General features: G+C 47.4%; 1 protein-coding gene across 6 annotated transcripts in view; it reads right to left on the reverse strand.

The window, feature by feature from the left end:
• Positions 1 to 19,198: 19,198 nt before the first annotated feature.
• LOC101062639 (MAM domain-containing glycosylphosphatidylinositol anchor protein 2) overlaps positions 19,199 to 26,385 on the reverse strand; it is a 103,528-nt gene continuing 96,341 nt past the window's right edge. For all 6 annotated transcript variants that reach the window (XM_029849403.1, XM_029849401.1, XM_029849402.1 and 3 more), the window contains 3 exons: positions 24,238 to 24,368; positions 23,705 to 23,801; positions 19,199 to 22,865 (listed from right to left, as the gene is read on the reverse strand). In XM_029849403.1, the coding sequence (XP_029705263.1) occupies positions 22,777 to 22,865; positions 23,705 to 23,801; positions 24,238 to 24,368 (317 nt within the window). In that variant the 3' untranslated portion in view covers positions 19,199 to 22,776. The remainder of the gene's footprint in view (positions 22,866 to 23,704; positions 23,802 to 24,237; positions 24,369 to 26,385) is intronic.

Below are 26,385 nucleotides of genomic sequence, written 5' to 3' on the forward strand. Positions count from 1 at the left end.
ACCTGGGATACATCAGTCCTGGCTGATGCACAACGTCCACCTTTAACCAGACCCAAGAATCTTGGGATAAGCTGCGGAACCACTGGGTTAGCCTAGCAGCGGTATCATTAGCAGCATGCTAAGCTAAAGTTTCAAAATTGAAGAGCTCTGTCACATTTGTAAGCACCTAGAGACATTGTTGATTGAATAAACACTGAATAAATTAAGTTAAATTGAATTACATTGAGTTTCATCATCGTCGGTGTATAAAAACAAATATAAACCTCTTAATAGGAAAAACTTCCTTAAGGATTTAGATTTAGGTGGTCTGATTGTTGTGAACGCTAACGGTAGCCAACGCCCCCAGCATCAGATTCTGCTTAAATGACGAGATGTCGATATTAATTAAAAATTAGCCGGAGGATCATTTGTAACCTGTGCAGCGGGGCAGGAAAGAACAAATAGAGCTGCGCGGCAGTTCATTCCAGCTGTCACTTCAGCTGTGCTAGCGTATCGACAAGGTCTCAACCTAACCTTGTCATTTCCCCTGTTTCGCCCACCACCGCTGGCCCCTCTCCCAGTTTACTCTCTCAGGGGTTAAACGCACGTAGCCTTGATTCAATCTGGCTCTTGATCATCCAGATAATGACTTTAGGGAGTTAGCTAAGCAGCGGGACACAAAGAGGCTGGCTACGCACGGCAGCCAGCAGATGAGATAAAGAGACAGAAGACGCTCGGCGTGCTCACGTTACGCGTCGACCGCAATAAGAGCGGCACCAACGGGCTGTGCGCGCGGACAGGACGGAGCTGCACATGTTAAAAGTACACGTGGAAGCTGCAGGGAGGAGAATCTTGCTGACCCTTAACACTGTCATGTGTGATATTAACGAAGGCGACCGCAGGCAAGGTCAGGCCCGCTGTTAATGTCAGGAAACAAAATGAAATATTCAGTGCCGCCGTAGCGAGCGCGGCCGCTGCCTCCCGCCTGTACTTGAGTACCGTAGATGTAGCGCATGGATGCTAACGGAGGTCATCTCCGATAAAGCCACAAGCGGGCCGAGCTGTTGTGACGCGCGTTTGTGTAAACTCCGACGTGTCGGAGCACATTTGCTCCCTCGTTCCTGCCCTCGTTCTTTCTGGCTTGAGCAGGAGGTTCAGCGGGACGCTGGCGCCGCAGAGGCAAACCCGTCTGCCCCTGTTCACGCCCGAGTCCTTCAGCCACCATCAGCCGGAGCACGCCAGGCCCCGCCCACATTACCAGGCGACAGAGAGAGCAAAGCATTCGGAGCAAAGCATTCAGATCAAAGCTCGGATCGCGTCCCAGCCGTATTTATTTCCTTAATATCAGGTAACCATTGACAACCAGACGATGGGTGATCTGAGGGGTAACCAGGGACGAGAGGCCCTGTTCGAGTGGATCGATGGATCGACGGGAAAAGGCAGCGACGCTGCCTCGATTATGAGCGCTGGGGGCCAAATCATGCTTGGTTCAATTAAACACGATGGATAAGTGGATGTTTCTTTGTGTCCCTCAGGCGACACAGAGGTTGGCTCAGAAAGTCGGGGCCATGGCTTCATCTCCTGACCTCTGACCTCTGTGCAGGGGTCATACTGCTGCCGGGGTTCGACGGCCGCGGGCACACGGACGCGGACGTGACCTAAAAAGGCGAGGGAATTTCAGAAAAACATGGAAAATAAGGTCAAGACACCATCACGTCGCTGGGGACCGGCCCACTTAATCCGGCCGACAAGGCCGACACGCGTGCACGTCGCTCCCAGAGAGGCGCCCGTTTAGCCGTGCAGATGGCCACAGCTGTGCCACGCTGGCACGGGCTCCATTCTGCTCCGGTTGACCCTCCTCCTGCAGCTGTGGTGAACCGCGCTCTCGCTCACCCACGCAACCCCCCCCCCACACACACACACACACCCCACACACACACACACCTCTCCAGGGACTCTCTTTACCCGTGAACTCACAGAAAAACACACCTCCGTCAGAGAGCGACATATGGCTGGCTTCTAATGGGACACCTCTCCTGGGCCTCAAGTGGTGCAACATCACAAACGACCCAGCGGTTCGACTGTCGGGCGCCGCTGTTGGAGTTTAGCGTCATCCTGTCGTTACGAAACCAGATTTACTTCTATTTTAGAGGCGTGATTTACAGCTTGATTGTTGCGATCTCTTCCGAGGCTTTTGTCTTTGCCAGCTTTTGAATCCCAAGGACAAGCGTTGGGTAGCTTCAGCCGCCCAGAGAATCGCAACAACCACCTTATTTATGCATGTAGGTCAGCGGAGAACAAATTTCTGTTTACAAGCATAACCTTGGTGGAGTGAATCTCCCTCCTGAGCGTCGGAAACGATTTTCAGGCAAATAAAAAAGAAAAAAAAAAGAAAAAGCGCGCCCTCCGCTGAGGGAACTTGCGCCGCAGACTGGCAGCAAAACATAGAATTAAAGCCGAAGGAATAATGAAAAGGTTTGGGCCAAATAAAGCCACAAATAAAGAACAGCAGGAATCGCAAATAACCTGGAAGAAGTGAACCCGAGAAAAGATTGCCAAGGGCGAAAAAACCAATATTAAGATTTTGTTTTGCAGCGCAGTTGATAAAATGTGCAAATGAAATCGGTGGGCGGCGTGGAGATCCACAGGCCAGCCGCACGACGGCTCCCTCGGACGGGGAACGCGGCGGAGCCGGTCGAGGCCCTTGTTGACTGAGGTCAGACGTCTCACAGTACATGACTGGACTCAGAAAACAACAGTTCTCCCTGACCCGTCGGCACAAACAGGTGGGGGGAGGGGGGGGGGGGGGCGTGCTCACAAAACCACCGATATAAAAGCACAAACACACCTGAAATATGTAGCAAAGTTCTACCAGCGCGCTGGAGGCCTGAGAGATGTTCCGTCGCATGCAGCCGCGGCGAGAGGCGTCTCCGGGCGGACGTGGTGCGTAAACAAGCAGGAAAATTGCATTTCACAGCTCGTGATTTGCATCCACCACCCTGGTTCAGAAGTGAGGTGGTTTTTTCCGCTCTGACGGCCGCCCTGCGCTGACCTCAAAACCGCAGATACGGCGCCGGCGGCGCTGGCGGGCACGCGGACGCTGACCTGCGCGAAATACGGAAGCCAGCCAGAAAGAAAGAGCGGCGAGGAGCTCAGATCCACTCTGATTGAAGAGCCATCTGAGCAGGCCGCCATCGCTCTCCGACGGACGCAGCCTCATAACCTGCCAGATATGCTCCTCTTCGCCGTTTACGTGGTAATCGTTGTCATGATGCTAACAATGCTAACCGCGCTGGAGCTCATCATTGTTGCTTCATCGTAGCGTCTGATTCATCTGGGTTTGGGCAGCAGGGGTCCAAAAGGGCTTCACAACCCACCCTGCCAGAGAAACAGCTGAACACATATTTGTGTCTGCTGCGCAGCCTCGGCCGGAAACCGCTGACGGGGATCTTCTGTTGGACGCTTCAATGGCAGAGACGTCTTCACACGCGAGACACCAGTACGAGAAAGGACAGGACACCGTCCGCAGAGTGCACACGCCGGTGTTTTCTCCCCACATAACAAGTCAGAGCTTCTTCTCCTTTTTTTGAAGCGCGCTGCGGCTCCTTTTAGTGCTGCTGGTTCTACACTGCTATGTGTAGCCTACATAGCGCTTTTCATCTGTTATGAAAAATTCAGAACATGTGTTATATCACCATCAGACCCACAGAGACAAATATCAAAGCACATTCTCTAGGTTTGTTTCGTAACACCCCAGTTATTCTCTTTCTACTTCTCTGATGCATCGTGGGCTGGTGGGTCCCGTGCAGGAACCTTGCACGTCCACAGCTCATCAGTGTTGATCAATCCGTACAACGGGGGGTGGGGGGGGGGCACTCACCCCTTCTGCTCCCCCCATTTTGCCACCTCTCCCTCCTCCTCGTCAACCCCCACATGAGTAGCGGGGCTCCTACTAACAGCCTGTGCTAACTCAAAGACCATCTCTGGTGTAGCCAAGACAACATGATATATTCCCTCTTGATATTAAAAACAAGTGTGTTTTAGCAGAGGATTTGTCTGGGCTCTCTTATCTGACTTCTAAGAGCCTTCATCTATTCCTCCAGCTTCCTCCCACCTGTCTCCCCTCGCTCTCCCGATCATCACAGCGATAGCAGAGGGTGATGGAGGGGTGTGTGTGTGTGTGTGTGCGCGCACTCTTGCGGGATAACGATGTGGGTTAATTTCAACTCCTTTCACCTCTCGCTCCATATTCTCCAAATCCCCCTGACGCTCGTCTCAGATCAGCCTATTTGTTATACACGGCTTCCCTTTCCTTACACGCACAAAACACGCTAAAGGAGACAACTCTGCCTTTGATTAGTGCCAGCGTGCTCTCACACTGACATTCTATAGGGAGATTTGTGTTTTGGGGCTCCTGTGCTGCCTAATGAGTGCACCCACTGAATGTATATGCCGATTTTGCCCAAACAGGAATAACATTGCAAGGAAAAATGCACGATCCATCAGTGAACCCGTGCACGCCGCTTACAGGCCGTCCATCTTTCATGCTAATGTGGCCACTGGCTGCACAGCTAAAAGAGCAAACAGTTGCTATTATCATTGGTTTTTTCCCGTCTTTTTGACCTCTTTTAGACTTGAAAGTCACTCCCAGTGGATTATAAGTGAGAGCTCTGTGAGTCATCACTCAGAGGCTGCATTTACATGTACACCACTAATGAGATTAGAATTTCATTGAGTCAATAATGTATATGTCAACAGCGAATTTTCCGTAATTAGCATAATTAGATTTTACTCCCAATCAGAGCTGGGATTTTTGTGTCACGAATAAACGTGAACGCTACTTCGCACGACCAGAGTTTGCGTCTGGGTTTAAAGGTGATCTGGTTTCATTGCTGTCATACTTTCGAATAACAACTGATGAAAAAAACTGCTGATTTAAATCAATTTTATTGGAGTTTCATCATCGAAACTGATTCTTCTCTGTTCAGTTCAGTGGCACTTAATGCCTTTGGACTGCATTCGTATTGATGCTGAGCCAGCCGGGTCAGCTGATCAATACTGGAACTGCATCTGCAGCTGTCAATCACCAGAACGGCGAAAGGTTTTCTTGGAAATTGACGTGTCCTTTAAAACATTATCTTCGTGACATTTTCGATTTGCAAAGTGACGTCGCGGTCAGCTGATGCAGATCTGGCGCTGCCTGTGTTTACTAAAAGAGACCAAATAGAGTGCAATTAAAACACGCGTAGCGCGGCGGTGATAGCAAAATGGCAGCGCGGGACTCCTGTGAAAAGGTTATCGACTCATATTAAAATTATATTGTGCAAGAAATAAAAGACTCTGTCTCTGTGGGCCGGGTGTGACAGCCTGCAGGACGGATCCTGAGTTAGATGCCATGTTGTACATGGCTGGATGTAATCACATGATTAACCACGCGTGTGGAGACCTGCGGAGCATCACAGATGGGATTTTGATCCCAATCCTAGGAGCGGTCTGTTTGAAGCTGCTGCGTTGTCCCCTTCTTGTGTCGAGATCCGCTCGCCGACCACAAACCCACAGAATCAATTTCGTCTCAAGTATTTCAATATTCCACCTTTAATTTCAAACAATCTGTCCAGTCAGCAAAAGCGCTCCGCCATGCACGCCCCCATGCCAGCGCGCCTCCGCTGCCACGTGCATCCCAGCAGTCAGCTCCCTCCCCGCTTTGCATAAACCAATAATGTAATGGAGAGAAAGCATTCCCTCATGAACACCCTTATGCCTGATTTAAAATAACTCATCTCAAACTTTTACATTTGCTCCAACCACGATTCAAAAAGTCCACAGAGCCACCTAATGCCGGTCAATTGATGTAATGTTGCAGAATGATTGTATAAATAAGATGAGTTGCTTGCATTTATATCCATTCCAATTGAATAAGTGCATGGTCTCGGCTGCTTTGATTCCCCCCCCATGATGGATTACAGTGGCGCCTGCTCAGTAGCAGCAGCCAGCTCACGCCTCCGCTCTGTTTTTACCGTTTAACCTCCCTCTGCCTCGGGAATGAGGTGACCGCTGCTGCCCAATACCGTAAAGAAATAATTTTATTCTTTTACAGTCGACAGCAGCAACGCTGGTGAAGATGCAGATGAAGACCAGCTGACAGGAACAGAGGCTGGAGGCCTGTGAGGCCTCCTGACCACCGTGAAACAAAGTTCAATTATAGTGAAGCCTCTTCACTATACGTTAGATCAGGAACCAGGTTAAAAGCTGCCTGGTCACATGAAAAGCTTCTCCTCCAGTAATGCTAACATTAGCACTAGCTGCCACCATTCCTGCTGCATTAAACAGTGATGATCTGTATTCCACTCTAAGCCCTCATTTGGCCAGTGTGGATTTTAATTAGTGTGATTCAGATCTGTGGCCAGACTGAGATCAGTTCCCATCGCCACCAAACCCAACAAGTCTCCCTTTGGTGATGAGAAGTCAGAGGAGCAGACGAGTCTTTGTCTGGAGAAACAATTAATAAAGTTCCACAGCGAGACCGATCAATCACGTTTTCACTGAAATGAGGAAAACAATCAGACAGTGAGGAGATGGCCAAGAATGACAGAATAAAAGCGACAGACATCTTACGTTCTCCCTCGATCAAGATATGACACGGCCATTCAAAATGGCTAAAATGATAGGAAACGCTCGATTTCAGTGTCACTCCATTTAATAGGCATTGAAATGACTGCTGCACTACATTATTAAATAGAGACATCAGATGAGCATCATTAGATACAATGAACCTTCAGAGAAGCTTTGATTTGAGCATGAAGGGGAAGAAAGCTTTTATCAAAGACATGCAGATGATTTGATCAAATAGGATGAAATGCTGAACATCAACTTATATTTAGCGATAGATATAATTATTGATGGGGCGTCAGCTGACCCACGTCGGGGTCAGCTGAGTCAAAGAGCAGAAGCAGTAGAGAACTTCATGGATGTAACCAATTCTGCTCAACTGAAATACTGCAGATCAAAGATACTATTATGAATTCAATTCTAGACATTGAGTAAAGAGCTCTAAAATCTCCCACAGCAAAGGCCTCGACCCACGTGGAACAAACCTTAGTTTTAACCGAGGCTGAGCTGGTTGCTGATGGTTTCAAAATCATGTTCTGTGTCAGCCCAATCTGCCCCCAACCATCTGTCAGCCACCTCTATCCAAAGCCCGTCCACAGACTGGATGCACTGCTGCGGCGCGGCCCACTGGGATGCCGCCGGGGTTGTATCTGTAAGCGACAGTACATCAGCTGGACGCTAATCGGCCAACTCACCTTCCCAATGTCCCCCTCTGGGAACAGCCAGAGGACTCAATGGGGGCGAAGGTGGAGAGAAATCAGGCTGTGGGCGATTAAGCTAATGAAAGAGGGAAAGCCGAAGGCAAACAAGACTAAAAGAGCTGAAGTGATTGCTCTGAAAGCTTTAGAGAAATGCACCAAGACTGATTGGCAGAGACATCGGGTAAAGGCCTGACTAGCTCCTGTTTAAGGATTCTGCTGGAAAGTCAAAGACACAGAATTCCTCCTATCTTTAGTTAGGATAGAGCTCAGCGAATGGTAGCATAGTCACTTTTGGCCAGAGATCTTCTGTTTCTTTTACTACTATTCTAGATTTAATTGCATTTTTCCCCAGACAAACGGCTCGAGTTTAGAATATTCATGTCCAAAAAGTACAATAAACATTGAATTGAGATCTGGATTCTGAGCCACCCAAGTCCGACGTTACTATCTGCGACTACTGTTAATCCGCCCTAACCTCAGTGGCCGATGACATTAAGAAAATACCCAAAGCACAGTGATCAAAATGAGCTGTTATTTCTTTTCCATAGGAAAACCCCAGATTAGTCCTCACAGTCTAACAGGTCTGAAGGGATGGTAAAACAAGGTAGATGAAATGAAGGGAGGTTCACCAGGCCAGCCACGCAGTGGCCCGTCGGACCTGGAGAAACCACAAACCCAACAAGCCACCAAAACGCCCTCAGATTTCGTTGTAGACGTCTTTGGCGACAGAGTCGCCACAGCTGTTGCCTCCACTGCTGTCTGCAGGAGCAAGAGCAACACGACGCCTCCTCCTGCCTCCTTTATACTGCACCTGTGCTTAAAAGGACACGGGAAGGAGGGGGCAAGTAACATTAAGATTATACTCAATGTGTGTCAAACAAAAACGCCACAGCTGATGTTGTACAACCCTATTGTGTAAACAGCCATAAACAACAAAGATATGCACAAATCAGCCAGGAAAATCAACGTTTGCATAGGAATAGAGAGAAAAGAAACAAGGAAATCTAGTGTTTACGAAGGTAGCCCCTCCCACGTCTCCAACCACTCACACATCTGCAGAAGCGTGTCTTCATGTTTGTACTGCGGTTATTTACAATGTAGATTTCTCCCGAGCACACGGTCGACTCCCACGCTGAGGTGGAGAAAGAGATCAACACACAACACACATGAATTGCAACTACATGTTGTGGAAGGGTGGCGACATCCTCCTGGTGTTTGCTCTGCACCTCACATGAGAAACGCCTGTTCTTAGTCAGCGTTCCAGCCGTAAACCTGGAAAAGGCTTTCAACAGAGCTTCTCTTATCTTTTATTCCCCTCTAATGAGAAGTGACACAGGGGGCTGATTAATTTGCACCTTTGCAGAAATGTGCGAGATTGAATCCGGGACCAGAAAGTGTCGCCCCCAATATGTTCGACGTGTTAACACGTTTATTTCCCGCAGCGTCAGAACGCCCAAGATGTGGATGTGGTCTGAACTTTTCAGGTTTCTGAGTCACTGCGCAGCTCACCAATAAACGTTAATAGTCAGGCAAACAAATTCCGCTTGGTCTGCAGGGACAGTGTGAACAAATGGCGCCTGGAGTCTCATCAGAGGTTGGTAAAATTTCCCTCACGCTGCGAGGCTGACCCCTGCCTGACCCCGCCTCTCTCCGCCTGACCCCACCTCTCCGTGCCTGACCCCGCCTCTCGCCACCTGACCCCGCCTCTCTCCGCCTGACCTCGCGGTGCTGACAAGGCCTTCCCTGTCAGCCCAGGGGAAGCAACGTGTCTCTGCAGCGGCCGTTGATCCTCAGGTGTTGACAACCCAAACAGCACATGTCAAAGGTCAGAGGTCGTGCCTGATGGAGAGGGTGGAGAGAGTGAGTTTACGTCCGCTGTGGCCCCTTTCGGGACACGTGTGAAGCTCAGCTGAAGACTGCGAGAGAAACTACAATAGGAAGACGAGCCGTCGCCTTTTCTCTTAAATTTCCGGCAGCGTTCGGCGAGTACGCCAACCGTCTTGCCCGCAGCTGCCTCTTGCTGCACCGCCACCAGAATGTGCAATATAATTGGACACCTGCACCCGGGGAGAACCAAAAATAGCACTGGGTGTTTACCCCAGAGCTCGGAGGAGGCAGAGCAATGCAGCGAGCGGATCGCCGTTACCCTCTGGTAGGCTCAGGCTTCCTCGCCGCCGCCGCACAAATGCATCCTTAAGTGCCTGAAAGCCAAATGAAATGAGGATTGCTGTTCGGTGTCCCAAGTCAGACCGCTTTCAGCTCAAACGAGGAAACGAGGATCCATTCGGCTGCTGCAGTAACATCGGGCGCTCTGATGTCTGGGTTCTTTTCATGCATCTCGATTTATCTCCATGCAAGGCGCCGCGGCGTTGCAGCGGCGGGGCCTCGCATTGCAGTGGCGGGGCCTCGCAGAGCCCAGATGTCTGGTTGCATTCCTGTTTACTTGTTGCCGTGTCTGCGTGGGCTTTCCCTAGGCACTCCAGGTTCCTCCCACAGTCCGAACACATGAACATTAGGTTAATTGGCTCCTCAAATTTGCCTGCAGGTACGCGCCTCCGTGGTTTGAGTGCTCGCAGTCCCACTGTGACGCCATTTGATGATTAAAACATCGTTGGCGGAGGATAAAAGGACGGATTCATCCTCCAAGAAGTGAAGCAACGCCATATCTGTCCACTTTTATCTGATCAATACGCACTACTCACTGCGGAACCTTCACTGAACCACATCTACATTTCTCCATCTTACCCCAGGGACCCCCAAGGAGAATCGTAACGCACAATTAAAATTTCTCGGTCGACTGCGTTCTGCAGGCTGCCAATATGAGGGGGAAAAAAACAAAAAACAATAACAGCAAAGTCTGTGGTAAACAAAGTTAAAGGTGATTCTGATAAATGAGCAAGAAGAACATGGAGAGGTGATTAGCCGCGAAAGCTATATTTGGCGATATGAGCAGCCCACCAACACAGTGTGAAGTAATGTGACTCTTCATCAGTGTGAAACCGCTCAATTGATTTATTTTGGTGTCTGGTTTACAGAGTAAACAACAGCAAGCCTGAGGGCAAAGCACCTCTGTGGTGCAGCAGTCCCCTAATGCTGCAAAAAGTTGCAAATTTGGGTTGATCATCACAGGACCGTAAAAACCATGAAGTAAACTTTCGACTTACAGATTTTCTTTAGTTTGTTTACATGAAACTAGTTATGTTTTTCCACTAAATGGGTGCGCGTGGCACGAGGAGACTAAGATCTCTGCCTTGTTTGTACGTTTTACCAGGGAGACTGGGTCAAAGGCCCCAGAAATTTACATCAGTGACAGTAAAAGTAAGTGTAGTCAAGTATAACTCCAGTGTTATACCTTCATAGTTTGTAGTGTTGAATCATGAGATAGGAGGGTCAGCTTCCTCTTACAAGAAAGGGCAGGATGAAAATAAAGGCCAAAGCCAGATTAGGTTGCTGCTAAATATACTAGCAAATAGTCATATTTATGCACTTGTTCAAGAAAGGAATAAAGGAAAGTTCATGATAATTGAGGCTCGCTGGTGCAGCTCTACCTACAACAGGTGCAACACAAAGCTTTTCACAACAATTGAAGGACTCCAAAAATTCAATCATAGTTCCAGGAGGGTCCAGGAGAATAAAGAATGACCGTGTTGGTCTGAATGGTGCCCACAGGCTGGAGTACGGGAGGCTGGCTGGTGCTCTGCACTCTGCTGGTGGTCGAGTCCTCAGGAGGGACTTTAGCTTTTCAACAAAAACGAAAAAATAACTCAGCTGGAAAATTAAACAGCAGGCCTTTACTAGTGGTCGTGAATTTGATTGCGGCTTGCACTCAACTTTAGATGACTAAAAAGGATTTTTTTTCGTACGTTAAATATCTCCTGATCACATTGTTTTTACTATACCAATTTATTCTGACTTGTTATTGCAGGTGCAACCAATAGCAAGTTATTAGTTTATCCTCCACTCAGAGACCCTGTTGAACCAACGTGTTGCTTGAAGTGGCTCTTAAATCCCAGCAGCCTGGAACGCACCTGGGATGTCGCACAATCAGCACGTAGATCGGCTGCACCTGTCAGGTGGATTGTCCTGGAAGAGGATTTGCATCCTCTGATGGCGAGGAAGGTGGCTCCCAACAAGTGGCTGTCGTTTCCCAGACACCACCAGCTGTCTCACTTGGTTTCATGCTTAGTCAAAAGTGCAAATTGAAAATTATTTCCAGATTCTGCTTCATGTTGTCTGACCCACTTCTGTTTTTACATAGATGTATCTTTATTTTTCAAAGGCCCGTGACTTCGTTGTGCTGTGGAATGACTCATCTCTGGATTCACAACTCAAAATTAAAGGAGAGAAATTCTCTTTTTCGCCCCCAAAAATCAAATTCCAGGACCACTTGATGCAACGCTCCAGGCAGGGCATTTGAAGCCACTCTAAATAATAACGCGTGTATTTATATTTAATATAATCGGGTCTATTACCTCATGAGAGCGCCGAGATAAGCCGGCGGAGGGGGTGGGACCTCATGGCGTGGTGCAACCGTGGACGTGAAGACGAGAAAAGGTCATTCGTGCTGATGCAACGTTTTTTATTTGATGTGAAAGTCATGGAGCTTGATGGATCATCCAAAGGTCGACCGAGTCATCACGCCCATGTTGCCAGGAGGGGCGATACCAGACCCGATCCGATGACCTTTGCACTCCATTGGAGAACAAGAGGTGTGAATGTCTCCTCCGGTGGGTTGATAAGGGCCTGGGCGGGGCTTGCACGCTCACGCGATGAGCGACCTTGCCTGCCGCCTTAATCACTCTTTCCCATTTGCAGATTTCTGAGCGGAGTTGAAGGAATCAGAGTACTTGAAGCTTCATTTGCCTCCAGTCTCACTTGGAGGACTCCAGTCAAGGGCGGCACTGGCGGAGGGGTGTCATTGTGGGGAGTGGGGGAGTTGCGGATTTATGCTCTTTTGATCTGTATCAGCAACTTTAACGGTAATGAAAATCCCGCGTCCTCGCACCTGCTTGGATAAACACAATTCACACTGAGCAAATGAATCGACTGCTTGATATGCGCAGGGAGCATTAATCATTATCCTGCTAGCTCATGAGAATTGCTCCCGCAGCTTAGCGGTAAACAAAACTTATGAAATCTGCTGTCAATTAGCTTGTTGAGAAATGATATAGAGAATGACAGAAGCAAAGTGGGGGGAGGTTAAGTGTGGCATCATCTTTGTTGTCGGGCCTCGAGATGCTGCAAGCAAATGTTAACGGCAAAACAGGAATTCTGAAATGATGCAGAATTGATGAAATTATTCTAACCCCCCCCCCAGCATTGACAGCCTGTTGGAGTTAGCTTTGGCGTTAGCAACGAGGTTATTGAAGGACTACTGCTGGGAAATTTGCAACATGTTTTTTTCCCCGTTATTTAATTCTACTACATTTTACCATTTTTTAAAGGTCACAGCTTCATTTTAAGACTGTCAGATTGTCAGAAGAGCAGAAAGAAACACACTCTGTTGCCTTTAAGGTCCAATAGGGTGGCTGGAATTTTCCCAACATATTATCCAGAGGTCGAGGTCGGGGCTTTGTAATGACAACGCCCGCGACCTGAAATTTATTCGCTTTAATATTATATCCCTGGAGTCGTTGCCACAAAGGGTTTCTATAAATTCTGGCTAACTTAATGTTTAATAATTATTATATATTTTATGATATAGAAATCAACTTAATCTGTCACAAATGGAAACAAGTGAATTGCTAGTTTCATGTGTGCAGCAGCAGAAATCATTTCTCATTTACATTTATTAAATTGTGAAATGAATTTCAGTTGCTATTAGACACCAGACAGTCAATTATTGAAATAGCAGCATGACCAGAATATTCAAGTAAATATGAAAAAAAGAACTAGAGGCCAGAGTGAGATTAGCTTTTAACGCAAAAATATGCAGAAATGTTTTCAGCAAAGCAAACATGTTAAACTATTTAGAGCACAAACACGCTCCTCTGTCACGGTAAATGCATCGTTAGCTTGTTGTTAGTAATGCTGCAGGTCTGCTGGTTGGAGGTTTTTGTCAGAAAGATCTGTGTTTTCTCTCCCTGAAGCTTCCAAGCAAAAGAAAGAAACAACAACACAAAAAAAGCTCAGCAGTCTGTTGCTGCGAGCGGATCACCTGTGAAGACATCCTGAGGGGGAGTCTCTCCAGATGTGACAGCAGCGAAATACAGGACTGAACGTACGCAGAACAAGACTTGAATCAGACGGAAAACGAACCGCGGCTCATCTGAAGACCAGCATCCTCTCACACGGTGTTTAATCACCTGGAAGGATGAAACTGAAACGAAGAGGCGGCGCGCTCGGTGAAAGTCTTCTAAATTGCTTCTTAGCAGCAGCAGGAGTAGTCCCACCGAGATGAAGCAACAGTGGGGGGAAGAAAAGTGGGTCCGCTCTGTTGTTTAGTTTAGTCCAGACAAAAAAAAATAAAAATCTGATGCCTTCCCTTCCTGCGCATTCTTATCGCATGCAGCAGATGTCTGAGCGGATGCCGGCGGCCTCGTGTTTGTGATGAGAACTCCTGGTTATGCGTGGTGGCATCCAGGATGAGCACGGGCTTCCGAAGGGCAGAGACATAAATTATTCAGCCTGAAGTTTTGCATCAGCGCAGGCTCAGATGGAGGCACATGAGAGGGATTAATTCATGCAACATCCATGAGAGGATGAGGAGATGACTCAAGGCCGCGCGTTGACAAAGAACGCGCCGGTGGAGATGCAAATGAACGATCAGCCCGGCAGAAGAGTTCACTCCTAAATCGTGACTGAGATGAATTCAGGCCTTAAATGCAGGTGATAGACGAAGCAGGCGGCCGGATTTATCGACCCGGGCCAACGTTAGCCTATAAAACCTGCATAATAGGAGACCTTAATTTAAAAGACCTTAATAACATCTCAGCACTGGGTGTTCGTAACAGTCAATAAAATAAATTGATGTTTTATTTATCGTAATCATCTCTTATCTGAGCTGGACGACAAAAGCAGCGAGCACAAAGCCTGGTGGTAAATACGATGGCCTGTCGGTGGCCAGGTGGTCATCCCACGTTTGCCCGGGCGGCTTTGACAAAGCTGGCATCAACGAACGGCTCCGGCTTGAGTGACGTGAGGAGCCCCGTCAGAGGCGCGTTAGCGGCCATTAGCATTCCGTGACATTTCCCTGTCTGTCAAGAAAGCGGAGGTTGCCCTGTAAACAAAGTGCGGTGGCGGCGCCAGGAGAAAGGGGAATTGAATGTAAAATGTAAAACGGCATTGTTCGTCGGTGGAGACACCAGGTGTGCATTCTAATGCAGATCTACAGCCTGGACCCAACAGAGGAGGGAGATGATAAGAGGCTGAATAATTGGGACACGCGACAGGGTAATTGAAAGTACTCGGGATTTTAAAGGCCAAATGCTACCAGGGGTTATCAGCTACAAAAACCACTGGGTTTTTCAGAAGACTAGTGGCCCCCCACCCCTCCACACAAAAACAAACCTGAAATTATTCACTTAGTCTACCAGGACAGAATGCAATCATAAACTCTACAAGCACGCTGAGAGCCTTTAAAGTGCTGTAAATTTACTTTTAGCGCCTCGTGTGCAGGAGCGATGTTAGGATTGTTTACTTATATCCTTTTGAATTAATGCGCTCCAGTCGCCAGCAGCCGATCCCATTTCAGTAATTGCCCGGGTAATAGACCCGACTTTACAACGCGGTGTTGATGTTGTTGAGTTTCTGTCACCTGCAAAAGCTGAAAGAGTAGGAAGGGAGTATCGATCCCCCGAAAATGTGCTGTACACTCACACGCCTGTGCAACTTCTTAAAAAAGTAAAAAACCAAAAACAAAAATGCAACGTTCTCTTGGTGGGCAGCCTCGGGAAAGGCCCACGGCTAAAGAGAGGCTGACGAAGAATCTGCATCTAATAAAACAACAACACACTCTCGCTCATCCCTCAGGGTAGCTGGATAAACACAACACAAATGTGGCCGATTCTCTCGCTCGTGCTGAAAAAACATGAGGGAAAAACCAAAAGGTCTTTCCTTCCAGGCATATGGACCGACGCTGGTGCAGCAGAAAGTTCTGGTTCCGTAATGTAAACAAATGCACGATGAAGAGTATTTGGATCAGAAAAAACATGCTAATTGCTTGTTAAGACCTCAAGACTGCTTATTGCTTTGTCTCCAATGTAAATTCAGATTGCAATGAATAATGTGTGATATTTGCAAAGAGCAGATGGTCACTAATATGCAGATTTAGAACACACGATCCCCTAAATGAATCCTTAGCTAAACCATAAACTGTATAGTCAGACCATGGCTGAGTGATTTCCTGTGGTCTCCACAGGCAGCTTCATGCCGCAGTCATCTTATTTCTGGCTGTATTTGCATTATGCTGCATTTACTGGCTTTACTTAGTCAAAGACAGCTTGAGTTTTTGTTTGTCTTATTAAAAAGTCCCTTTTACAGATGCACTTTGACAGCATTTTGGACTGTCAAATACAGTCAAGTAATCGGATACCTGCTGATATCCTCTCCAGAGCTCTCATTGTTGCCTACCTCCTACTGTACAAACAGCCTGTAGCAGCCACTCCTCCTCCAAAGCTCACACCTAAACACCTTCTTTATGGCAGGCAGGACCCCGCCTCCACCGCGTGCTCACGCTGGTTATCCATGCTGATGCCTCAAATCTGGATGCGAACCGCTGTGGTGTATTCTGAAGGTCACAGGGTGAAGAGAGGAAGAGAACAACATCATCTGCAAACAAACAGAGATAAAATTCCCAGAAGGGCAGACAACAACGGCGGAATAAACAATTCCATTTAGTCAAAGGTCGTTCTTCCTTTTTCATATCACACAAGAATAAAAAAAGGCTTTTTTTGTCATAGATTTCTGCTTCCCCTCGCACCATTGTTGCTCTTATCTTCCGCTGAGATTTCCCAAAATCACTCACCTGTTTTCAGCTCTTAACCGAAAAGCTCTTTAAAAGGAGCCCAAAGTTAGGGTTACCTTGTAAAGAAACAATTTCCAGATCATAAAAAGCCTCTCTTGTTAGTGGAGGCGGGCCGTCACTGCGGGGACGACTCTTTGTAGCCCTGTGGGGACAAAAGCATCACGCACAAGTAGGCCAGAGAGACAATAATAAAGTCGGGCGTGGAGAACGCATGACACGGCACATAAAATATTCCTTCTCTTTATTTTTTTCCATTAGTTGCAGGTATGGCACCAAAGAATGGGTGATAAAGCCAAAGAAACACAGTGAAAAAAGAAGCCCAGTTGTATATAAATATAGAGCACGCAACAGAGAAGAGTGACAGGTCATCATTACAGGGTGTCAGCACGGAACAAGATAAATAACATCACTTAGAAAAAAACAAGATGGCTTTTCTCAACAACCATGATATTACAGAATCAAATCTTATTATCCCCAGGGGTCTTTTCAGATGGTTGAGGGGGGGTTGGCCATTGTTCACCGGTGTCCTACTCGTCATCCCGATGAACTGAAGTTGAAATAAATGAAACGAACACACACACTCTCCCTGCGCATTCAGTCAGAACGAGTGAAGGAGAGAGAGATGGAAGGGGGAGCAGAGACTCGGGGGTTCTAAGTGGTGGCAGTTTTCCCGGTGGTAAAGTTGTCACAGCCTGCCGCCGTGCCGTCAAATAACGATACGCCGCTTCCTTCCTGACAGACGGAGATGAGATCTCTGGGATGCGTTTACCCCTCAGTTATTTAGTAGGGCTGCAGTCAGCCTCCTGCCAGGAAGCCGCGGCGTGCTACCTAGCCATTGTGATGTCCCCAGCAATCCCTCGTTAAATCCCCTCTGCCTGCTTCATTCAAAGAAATAAGGTGCATTATGGTAGCTGCTAATATCTCGTGCCAGCAAAAGTTGCAACTCCGGGAGGTAAAACAGCGAGTTGAATGGCACCGTGTGACAAAGCCCTTCTTAGGTTGAACAGAAAAGTCTTTCCACCCAGAGAAAACGGTTGCTCCTGGTCTATTTTTGAGACCCTCGGAGGTCTGCGGATTGGAATAGATGGCAGAAATAATAAAGGACAGCTTTAAGTATGTTGGTAAACACCATCATACAGCCGGATTACTTTAAAAGCACCTTCCAGAAATGCCATTATTGTTGGGAACTGCATAAAAGAGCGGTGCGGTGCTTAAAAGCAATATCGTTGCTACTTTGTCCCGTAATACCGCAAGGTATCCACGTCCCGGAAATTAAGGCAATGTTGATTGGATTTTCTCATATAGCATCTGGTAATGGTCCTACTCTCATGGATAGGTTTAATCAAATCTGCCAAACAACCTGGGAAATTGCTTTGACAGGCCGCACGTGGCAGCGAATTACACGAGCACCTCCAGTACTTTTGCTTAAGTGGTATTAATGGGAGCATGGGCTACGTCCTCCTGTCTACGCATCTTTACTATTTTACCTGGTGTTTTTTTTCCTTCCTTTCCAGGCAACGCGTTCAACCTGCTTTTGCCACCAATCAGGCAAGTTGAATCCTTTTCATTAGTGCGGAAGCAGAAAACACCGTGGACGCCCCCCCCCCACCCCCCGACAGCGCTGGCTTTTTGACAAAGATTGATTTTTGTGGTCTGGTTTCCACCGAGGATTGAGGCAACTTCTGGGAGAAGCTGCAACCAGCATGTAGCACGTTCACCATGACAACGCCGACTGGACCCTGGAAGATGCCAAACACTGGTCCAAACACAACATACTAATGTTGCTATTTCTGGCCTCTGTGTGGTTCTGGTGTGGATTTCAGGCCTCAGATACAGGAGGAAATCATGCGTTGCAACACAGCAGCAGCTATATTGATGACCTATAGCCCGTGTTGGTACGGCGAGATGGTGGAAAGGTCCAGGGCGATCTGAGGTGCAACAAAAGCCGCGGGAGTCAATCACCCTCCGCTGGACTCAAAGACGCTGCTCCAGGTGATGCAACTGTGAAAGTTCCTGTCATAATCTGGCTTTAATGCGCCTTTCCTGGATATGATTGGATGTTTGCTGGTCACCTGACAGCTACACAGCTGGTAAGTGTGTGAGTGAGTGTGTGTGTGTGTGGGGGGGGGGTCATGTGACTGGACTCCGCTGATGCAAGAGTGGCTCATGCGCTCTGCTTTGATCCACTCTAGAAACTGCTATTGATTAGTGGACGGCAGCGCTGGGCTGCATTTCAAACCCGACGGACAATAAGTGAATTAAAATCCAAACAATGGAGCTCTGTCTGTAAAAGGAGGTCATTTCTTTAGGTCTTTTGCATCATCACACATGCTTGAACCTCTAATGCATTATAATGAATCCATACATGCGAGGAAATCTGCTCGTTTACAACTGTTTATGAAAATAATAAGCTAGTAAGAGGGAAATGACTAATTATGCACAGCACAGTTAATGTAAACATATTTATAAGCATTCATAAATATTCAAGTGGAGTCCAGCTGCTGTCCTTAAGAATATTCCTGCTGCGAATGTGTGCGCTGTGTAGATTTGAAGGTCCAGTGTGTTCAGTTAAATAATAATAATAATAATAGTAAATAATAACATTAACGTGTTGATTGCTCTTCTGTAACGTGTTCTTGCAGTAATAATTCTCTCCACTAGAAGCCACCAAATCTCACAAACTGGAGTTTTAGAGCCTTTGCCAAACCGTAACAGTGAATGCTTCTGGACGTGCATGGTCCACAATGCAAAAATAGTCAAAAAACTCATTTTTATAAATAGTATTGAGTCCCGTTGCTGCATTACAGGTGTCATAATGTGTGATAATGCATCATGGGATAGAAACGAGCCCTCCCACAGTGACATTGGGGGCGCTATGTAACTGTAATATGAAAACAAAGCAAGCTTCAAATTCCTCACACTTGTTATAATAATGTCCACCAAGGCCGAGATCCATTATTTAATGAAAAATAAAGCCAGCGAAAAACCTGGTAAGGAAGAGAGTCACACACTTCCCGTGTACGTGTTAATCCACTGTACTTTCAAGTAGCTTAGAGGCCTTTTATCAATAATAGAGTCGAGATGAGAGCACACGCTCGTCACATGCTCGTGTCCCTTGTACACACAAAAGGGAGAGGCCAGCATGAAATGTGTGTGTAGCACAGAAATAAAGAAAGAATACAGCAAAGAGCTGTAACTACCATGGAAACAAACAACGGTTCATATTTTTCTGTCCAATTTCAGCTGCAGCTCAGGGAAAATTACACAATATTCCTTTCACACAGGCAGAAACTTTTCTGATGAATGTACCCAGAATTTAATAATGCCCGCCACAGAGGGAGGATAAAAAAAAAAAAGAACAGGTCTGCCATGGTTGCTGAAAGGCAAATGCTGATTCAATTCCAACATACACAAAATCAATTTCACAGAGTAGTGACTTAAAGGTAATGCGCGGGGGTTCCTGTTACTTTAAAGCAATTGTTTTCTTCATTTTGGAAAAGTAAGCTTTGCTTTGTTTACCTCTTTGTGAGAATTAGATGAGAACATTGATAGACTCTCATGTTTATACAGTAAATGGGATCCCACAGCCTCCAGTCAGTTAGCTTAAATTAGCATCAAGGGTGGAAAATGGAGGAAACCGCTAGCCTGGCTCTGCCTGAAGCTAACAATAGACCTTGGAAGAAATAACGAACATGTCATACCTTGTTTGTTTAATATGTGCGAAAACTGAACAGTAAAAATGACCTACTGCAATTTCGTGGGGTTATTTGTCTTCTACTACTTTTTTGTGTTGCCTGGAGACCGCCTTTCTCCTGTTTTTTTTTTCTTCTTTTGAAATATTTTAATACTAATACTTGGATTTTGCCTGTACTAAATGCTGAGCTTAAGTGGTCTTGACTTTAATACCTTCAGACAAAAGACTAGGTATTCCCATTTTTCAGGTTACGCGCGAGCCTTGGAGCTCCAGATTTTCCAGTGTTCGCCGACACAGAGGTCAGCTGCTAGCAGCCTCAGCCGTCGCCACGGGACAGAGGAGCGCGGCAAAGCAAGAACGGTCAAAATACCTTTAGGAATTTGTATAATAATCCAGAGTAACACCGGGCACTTTGGCACTTTCCCTGACCCGCCGTGAGGATAAAGCAGCCCGCTGAGGGATACTTCTGGGATCAGTGTCAAAAGGTCTGAATGAAAGCTGAAAGCACACTCACAGGCCACTGAATATTCCTCTGTAAAACAGCGAGAGTAATACGACTGTAAGAAAATAACCCCAGGACTCTGGTTACATTCATTGTGATCTGGGCCTCCTGAAAACAAGAATAAAAAAGAAAGAACAGGACCCGGACAGCATGACGTCACAGATGGTGGTATTATTAAAGATGCCCTGAAATGCTCGTCATTCCGCTCTGTTTTGCTTGGCATATATTCATCTGTATCACACATATAGTACACAGCCTCACACATACAGTATATGGGACCCGCTCAGACCCACACAGGCTACATATGCTGTACAACCACGAACCCTTCAAGCACCCTGCACCCACACCACATGCCCACTCCTCCTTCTGCGTCCTTCCGGCTGCATTTTAAATGAAAACTTAAAAAACGATAAATGTAAATATCCGGGGACTCGGTTCAGAGCGCGGAAAAAGCCGGTGGGAGCAGGGTACGTGTGTGTGCAGAGATATAGAAAAAATGGATCGTATATGTTCAGACCTTAACTCGTATGTTGTGCTTTCTGGGCTCCAACATAAAACATTTATCATAAACCTCTGGATAGAGCCTTTTTAACATTTACAAGTTATACAGGTCCCAAATTGGTTTGGGTCATAGGCCTCCGTCAGCTCGGATACTTAAGCAATGCGAAAGGGAGACGAAGAGAAGAGAAAGAAAGTTAAGTCATCTTCAACGGAAAGGAAAAAAGAAACAAGACACAAGTCCTCAAAACAGTTTCTCATAACCGACAATGAACAGAATTTATAGTTTTCTTATTTTCTCTTTTTTACAATACATTTTTTAAAAACCCCGCTGGTTAAGGTTATGGTCTCAGGTAGATCTTCCACAGTCTATTTTTCACAGTTTGTGTAAAAGCAGAGAAACATTCTCACTAGAGTAATAAAATATGACTATTGTTATGATCATTATGGTTTTTTTTTTCTTTTATTCTCGTATTGTTCCGTAGAAACGACGGAGGACGGGACGGCGTCATCCCGGTGTTCCTACACTCCTCCCTGTACAAAGTTTTAGTCAGCACTGGTTCTTTTCTTTTGTTTAAAAAAGAAAAAAGCAACGCGTGCTCGCAGGAAAGGAGAATTATGGGAAGGAAGAGAGAAGAATTCATTCGGAGAAGTGTCTTTGTCCTCCAGCGTGATCTTAAACTGTCATTCCCAAAACAAACAAACCAAAAAGGAAAAAAACTGGTTCAGAGCCTCGTTTTGTCGGGTCCAGGTGGGACAAACCTCCGCCGCCTTCATTCAGAGCCGCACGCAGGCGCGGGCTCGGGCTCGGGTGCATGCACACGCACACGCTTCTACGCACGCCAGACAACCGCTCCGTCAAAGGTTAAAGCCGGGCGAAGCGCCCTTCCTCCCTCTGGACACGCCTTCCCATCAGCACTTGTGGGGCGAGAGAAACATGTAGAAAATAGCCCATCAGAGGAAACATGAAAAGAGTGTGTCCGATGTTGATTAACACCCAGGCTCGCGATTCGGTTTGTTATCTGAAGGCACTTTTGTTTCATGGCAGAAAGTAAAGTGGCTTCTGTTCCACTGGAGGACTGGACATGGCCCCGCCTCCCTCCCCAGACCGTCCATCCCTCACGCCTCCTCTCCGCTCCCTCTCATGTTCTCCTGACCTCGAGCCTCGTCTGCTCCGCCACCGGGCCGCCACCGGGCCGCTCAGGCTCGTCAGCACAGTGTTAGAGTAGATGCGCCGGCGGCCTCAGAGGCCGGGATGAGGGAACGTCCTCATTTTCCTACAGCACAGCGCTGAGCAGGTGGACAAATGCCGGGGCGCCACGCGAGGACTGGGCCAGACGGGAAAAAAACGAGCGTCGCGAGCGACGTCTGGGGCAAGAAGAGAAAGATACACGGGAGGAAAACCTTCTCCCTCTCTGGAAAGTCAGCAGTGTTTCCGCTCTCGCTTCTTAAGTTCAGAAAATTGTTCTTGTGCTTTACAAACTGTCCTCCCTCCACGTCCGCCCGGGCGCTCCGTGCCCGCCCACGGCTGTGCTCGCGTAGGTCTCCCGAGTCCTGCATCGAAGGGGGTTTTCTGCAAAGAGGTCTCGTAGAAAAAAACAAACAAACAAACAAACAAAAAAAACAGTAGCACATCTTCTTTATTACTTTTTCTGTGACGTCTGAGTCACTTTTTTTTTTTCTTTCTTTAGTGACGTCCAGTCCCTCCGCGGTCCCTCAGGGGTCCCCTGATGCCTTCAGGATGCATGAATCTTTGGTGATTGGATGCCGAGGATACAGTTCACAGACGGTGGGTCTGCATTCGCCTCTGAGGTGACAGAGAGAGGGGTCACCTTTGACCTTCCAGGAGGGTCATCACCAAGGTGACACATAGCAGCCATATATGGGAGGATCTAAACAGAACCTTGGAGCTGAGATCTGTGGGACAGGGAAGGGGAAACACAAATCAAGCGGAGCTGTGAGCTCAATAGCCACACAAAGTTGAACATTTCTGGACACAAAGGTGCTGCAGAGGTGTGGTTAAAGCATCGTGGTCGCCCTCTGGTGGTGGGCTGCAGTAATCCGTTGTCCTAAAGGTCATAAATGCTGAACAGTTCTTTTCTTTTTGGTTGTGTTGTAGCCAAAGGAGGCTTCCTGGAAAAATCAATCACTCGGGAGAAAATTGCCAAATCATAAGTCTTCCTCATCTCCTGCTTGTCTGGTTGTTTTTCCTGTTTTGGCAGGAAAGCAAACAAATCTGTCTCCGAAATGAAATGACTTTTGTGTTTATATCCTAATTATTGGTCTTATTGTATCGTTCATTGGAGTCTCATTTTTAAATCACTCTGTCTTCGCACGGTAAATAATGTAAAAATCAAAAGAAGTTTTGTGGTCATAATGGCTCCATTTAAGCTAAAATGTTGTTTCGCGCTGATGTACTGTTGTTGGAATAAATGGATGTCTGAGTTTGAGATGACTTGTTTTTCTTTCTAGCTCCCAGAGTCACCTTGTCGGCCAATTTTCCTCATCCCGTTCACTGTTTTTGCCGTCTGTTTTTTCCTGCAACGCAATTACAGTGCTCCATTCAGCCGGCGTGGCTATCACTCATGTGATTACGACTCAGTTGCCAAGGAAACAGCATTTCCAACGTGCGGCAGTGGTTCAGCGCTGGCAAATGTTTCAGATTAGACGCCCCTCGACCTGCATCTGTGAGGCCGACGGGGGAACGCTGCTGCTCGGGTGAGAGAGGTGGTGAAGGAGGATGAGGCGCTACTCACTGGTCGGTGGGTCTCGACACTCCCCTTCCTCTAGGGTGACATCATCGATTGCGATGTCGCCCTCGATGCCCGGTCCTCTGATTCCTTCCAGTACCACCTAGGAGCAAAAAACAGTTGGCCGCCTTAAAACCAAGGCCGTTTCATATTTTAGAGCTGTAAAATCTGAGGAAACATGGTGATGAAAGAGCTTCACAGAAAAGCTGCAGCTATAATTACTCCCCACGACCGCCGCAGTAAAAATGATGGAGGACGCTGCCTGTCGACATTTGCTGCTCACACAAATTACACTTCCTGATGGCAAAGTGTGAATGGGAGCACTTTTCCAGCAGCAAACACCGTCTATGGGCCCCACACTTCTGTTTAATATCGCAGCCTGGGTGTGTGTATGTATGTGTGTGTGTGTGTGTGTCGGGGACTGTGTTAATAAACCCCACCCACCACCAAAGAAACCATTTCCACTGTGCAAAGACAGTCAGAGGAAACAGACAACAGGAAAACTGATGCAGATGGGACTATTTTACTTCTCTTCTCACCTGGAACGATGATGTTGGATGGATGCTAACTTTAGCCTGCTTCCAGTGGTCACCTTGGTTACCATTCAGAGACCAAACTGGGCCCTCAGAACTTGTTTGGCCCTTCTGTTTGAGGAAGGCATTTAGCGTTCCTGCAGAGGGTAGAGAGAGAGAGAGAGAGAGAGAGAGGTTGGCACGCAAGTGAAAATGATTATGATGAATATTTAATGTCTTCTCCAACTGTGGTTGACAAAAAAAAAGCTGGAGGCAACAACGGCTGTTTCTTCCACCGCAAATGTGCTCATTACACGCAGCGTTACGCGGTAGTCCTGCTGCAATTAAACATATGACTTTGAATCGGTTGTCAAAGCGATGTTTGTCATGCGGGGCCGTCAAAACTGCACCAAAGAGCAGCAGCAATCACCCTCAGAAAGAGCTTCGACAAATACAGCTTGTGTTTGCTTCTGTTTCACCTGACGCCCACGCGCTGCAGGCTCCCCGCTCCCCGCCATTATCCCACACCCTTCGATGTTAAACGGTGTTTTGATAGAATGACTACAGACATGATCAAGTCTAATAGCAACAATAACAACAATAATAATAAAAAAGACTAAAGTGCAATCAAAGGTGAGACACAATTCAGCAGCGAGGAGAGAATAATGAGGCATTCGAATGTGACTCACATGGGGGAAATGTAGGAATTTCTACAGCTTCATGAATGACTATTATTATCTTTATTGTCAGAATTCACAGTGAACCAGAACAGCATGTAAATGTGCATATAAACAGTCATTTTATTATTTTTCCTTTTAGGCAGTGAATCCACGAGCCGGCACTGAATCCCGGCTGGAACATTTAAAGCCGTCTCTGGCTGCTGGATTCCGGAGTGATGTTTTCCTGCGCGGAGCTGAGCGACAGCAGAGGTTGAACCGGGGTCATGTGAGTCGGTGCATTTATTAAGCCGAAGTTCTGGAAGAGGCCACGAGTTAGTCTGTCGCTCACCCCCCCCCCCCATCCTCGAAGCAATCATCTCTGATGTGCGATGCGTGATGACAGTTATTAACAATTGGCCCTCCTCTGAATCCAGATGCAGGCGACTCTGCACCCGGATCGGCACCCTGCCCCGTCTCCACCGATTTAACATAAGCGCAATAGCGCAGAAATACGTTCTCTTATTGAGCTGCAATGGACCATCTAGGTCTGAAATGAAGGCTGGCCTCAGTGGGACCTCTTGTCTGGCCCCGGGCTTTGATATGAAACAGATGATGACACTGAGTGTAACATCTTTTCCCCTCTCAAACACACATGCAAGAACACAGAGGGAACCGTGTGAGGACCCGGATCAGGCGAGCAGTGGCAGCGCAGCCCAGCAGGCCCACGTCCCTGAAGACAGGTGAGTCTCTCTCTCTCTCTCTCTCTCTCTCACACACACACACACACACACACACACGCCCCGACTTTATTTACTCATCAGTGCCGGCTGCGTCCGACAGAGCTGAGCCTGACCCGCGGTTTCATCTACCGTTAAGCCCTTTAGCACGACGCCTTCAGCGGAGCGCTTGCTTAGCCGGGCGGCTCACGTCCTCTTTGAACGGCGATGCGGGCGGTTATGTCAGCACGCTCACATCCCGAGCAGAGGCGTGCGATGCGTATCGTTTCCTTTAGAGATACCTGTGGCAGACATCTTTAAAAAAAAAAAGAAAGATCTGAGGAGGATATGAGAGTGGTGGGACGTGAGAAACGGCTCCTGGAAAATCAGTTCTGTCGGGAGGCTTAGACGGGTGGGGGCTCCTTTTGGTTTCTGCTGATTTAAAGGATGACTTGATTGCTCCCCGGAAGGTCGGGCTTAGCTCGGCTATCTAAATCCCATAAACAGATGCAACGTGGCCTCCAAAGACAAACTTTGATGTGCGTCTCTGTAATTAGGCGTGACCTTGTCTCAGGAATCCCCCCCACGAGCAAACTACGGGGGAGTTTCTTTGAACGCGTGCCATTGGTGGGCAGGTGAAACTCCTTATAGAGCAGCCTTCAGCGCCGCCGCGCCACAATCACCTGCGTGACACAGAAGATGGAGCCGTGCCGCAGCGCGCCGCTGTGACTCGCACTGTAAACAACACAAATATGATCGGGGAAAGCTACAGGACGTGCCATCGTGGCTCATTTAGACTT

The sequence above is a fragment of the Takifugu rubripes genome, chromosome 16 (genome assembly GCF_901000725.2).
Source record: "Takifugu rubripes chromosome 16, fTakRub1.2, whole genome shotgun sequence".
Classification (NCBI taxonomy): Eukaryota; Metazoa; Chordata; class Actinopteri; order Tetraodontiformes; family Tetraodontidae; genus Takifugu; species Takifugu rubripes.